Source organism: Phyllostomus discolor, chromosome 3 (genome assembly GCF_004126475.2).
Source record: "Phyllostomus discolor isolate MPI-MPIP mPhyDis1 chromosome 3, mPhyDis1.pri.v3, whole genome shotgun sequence".
Lineage (NCBI taxonomy): Eukaryota > Metazoa > Chordata > Mammalia > Chiroptera > Phyllostomidae > Phyllostomus > Phyllostomus discolor.
Window position 1 is genome coordinate 131,441,145 of NC_040905.2, and position 2,900 is coordinate 131,444,044.

General features: G+C 35.2%; 1 protein-coding gene across 1 annotated transcript; it reads right to left on the bottom strand.

Moving 5' to 3' along the window:
- Positions 1–419: 419 nt before the first annotated feature.
- On the bottom strand, positions 420–1,169 carry LOC114512595 (transmembrane protein 126A-like). Its single transcript, XM_036020046.1, is given in 2 exon segments — positions 420–1,018; positions 1,021–1,169. Coding segments are annotated over 2 exon segments (690 nt in total). The 5' UTR covers positions 1,168–1,169; the 3' UTR covers positions 420–475.
- Between the last annotated feature and the right edge of the window lie 1,731 nt (positions 1,170–2,900).

Below are 2,900 nucleotides of genomic sequence, written 5' to 3' on the forward strand. Positions count from 1 at the left end.
TATATATCATATTTTATTTACCCATTCATCAGTTGATAAACATTTGGGTTATTCTATTTTGGGGTTGTTATGAAAAATACTGTTATGACTGTTTGCGTACAAGCTTTTATGTAGTCATACATTTTTATTTCTCCTTGGTAGAATGCTTTGGAGTGAAATTTCTGGGTTTTACATATAGAAACATTGTGTTTATCATTTGAAGAGCTGCCAAACTTTCCGATGTTTCATTTTGCATTCCCACTAGCAATGTAAGAGGATTCCAGTTTCTCTATATCCTCCTAGCACTTCTTATGGTCTGTCTTCTTTATTATGGCCATCCTGATGGGTGTGAACTTGTATCTCATTGTAGTTTTGCTATGTGTTTCCCTGATGGCTAATGATGCTGAGAATTTTAAAAAATATACTCATTCTTTTTTTTCTTTAGTAGACAGGTTATTTTTACAGTTTTATTTTTGTGTATACATTTGCTTAACAATCACTGAATTTCTAGGCCAGGCTCAGGTAACTGAAGAGCCTTTATAAGTAGTTTATATTGTCTAGAACCAAGGTATGCTGCAAATCCAGCAAGGAGCCAAATAGGAAATAACATTCTTCTAAAGATAGGCTTAGAAATTCTGATCCAGTGGGTTAAGATGTTTCCTTTCCCTGGTAGAGCTGATGCATACCTGGCAACCAGTCCATTGACAGGTATAGCCAAGAAAACAGAGTACAGACCATCAAAAACAAGTCCCACCAATCCACCTTGTGTTATGGTGCAGGTTTCACAATTCAAATCACCTGTATTTAATGGTAAACTTATGAAACCCTTATGAAATACTTCTGCTGTCAAAAATGGGATTACTGCCATTGGTAAACCAGCAGCTATATGAGCCTGTGTCACATTTAGGACACACCAATAAAGATTGTTTGCTATTAGGCCACAGAGAGCATCATTAAGTCCAATATATGTTGATCCATGTTCAAGTAGATTCATTTCTGCTCCTGGAAGTTGATTGATTTTTCTGGTTATGATATCAATATTTGTTTTTCCTTGACAGCATCAACTGGTTCATGATTTTCCATCTTAAGTCTTACGTTCTCCTCACAGAAATCGGTGCTTCCTCCAGGCTTCCTGAGCCACCAAAGCTCACTGTAACCTTCACTCAAAGCTTGCCCAGGTGCAGGCATCTTTGACTCTATACTCATTCTTTTAAATTTTTTTTAATGTATTGATTTGGGGGAAAGAGAGGGAGGGAGAGAAAGAGAGAGAGAGAAACATTGACTTGTTGTTCTACTTATTTATGCATTCATGTGTTGATTCTTGTATATGCCCTGACTGGGATCGAACCCATAACCTTGGCATATTGTGACAATGCTGTAACCAATTGAGCTATCCAGCTAGGGAAATGCTGGAAATTTTATCTGTTCATTTATATATCTTCTTTGGAGAAATGTCTATTCAAATTGTTTGCCCATTTTTAAATTGTGCTTTTTTTTTTAACTTGAACTTTTTCTTTTGAGACAATTTTAGATTCAAATACATTTGTAAGAAATAATAATAAAGATCTCAGTTTCCCCACAAAGGTAGCATCTTGCAAAATTATAGTACAATGTTAAAATCGTGATATTGACATTGATCCCTTCAAGACTGAGAACATTTCCATTCCCATAAGGATCCCTCTTGTTACATTTGTATAGCCACACCCACTTCCACCCTTAAGCTCTTCTGAGTCTCCGGCAATCACTAAATTCTACATTTCTGTAATTTGACTTTTCAAAAATGTTATATAAATGGAATCATGGTATATAAACCTTTGGTAGTGAGAGTGTTTTTCACTCAATGTAATTCCCTGAAATTTTATCCAGGTTGGTGCATGTATCAATACATTGTTCCTTTTTTGCGGAGTAGTGCTCCAGCATATGTGTGTACCAGTTTGTTTAACTAGTCACCCATTGGAAGGCATCTGGGTTAGTTTCAGTTTGGGTTATTACAAAAAAAAATCACTATAAACATTCACACACAGGTTTCTGCATGATGTGGTCATTATTTCTTTGGGATAAATGCCCAAAAGTGCAAATGTTGAGTCATGTGGTAGTTAAGAAACTTGCAATTTACTGTGGCCATAACATTTTACATTTCTACCAGCAGTTTTTTTTTAAATTAACATTTATCTTCATATATATATATATATATTACATTAGCAAATGTAATATATAAATCCCCTTGCCATACTCTTGAGTAACCCCAGATTAACAAAAGCACATATTTTTAGCAGATGTCTTACAGTTATTTTTTTACTTTATTTTTATTGCATGTTTCCATTACCATTTTCTCCCTTATACTCCTCCCCCCACCAGTAGCAGCTTTTGAATAATCCAATTTCTCAGCATCTTACCAGCATTAGATTTTCTCGCTATTTTTTATCTTAGCCATTCTGATAGCTATATAGTAACATCTCACTGCATCTTTAATTTGCATTTTCCAAATGGTCAATGACATTGAGCACCTATATTAGTCAGGCTTCTCCAGAGAAACAGAACCCATAAGATGGATGGAGATTATATATATTTTATATTTATATCGAGTGAGAGAGATTGATTTACGATTTATCTTAAAGAAGAATTTGCTCACATGATTGTGGGGTACAACAGGTCCAAAATCTGCAGGGCAGAACGACAGGCTGGAGACTTAGACAAGAGCTGATGTTGTAGCCCAAAGGCCACCTGGAGGCAGAATTCTGTCTTTATTGGGGGACCTCAATCTTTTACTCTCTTTTTAAATTTTTATTTAAATATTTTTATTATTTATTGATTTGAAAAAGAGAGAGAGATCGATTTACCATTCCACCCATTCATGTATTCATTGGTTGATTTTTCTTTGTGCTATGACTGGAGATCAAACCTGCAACCTTGGTTCATTG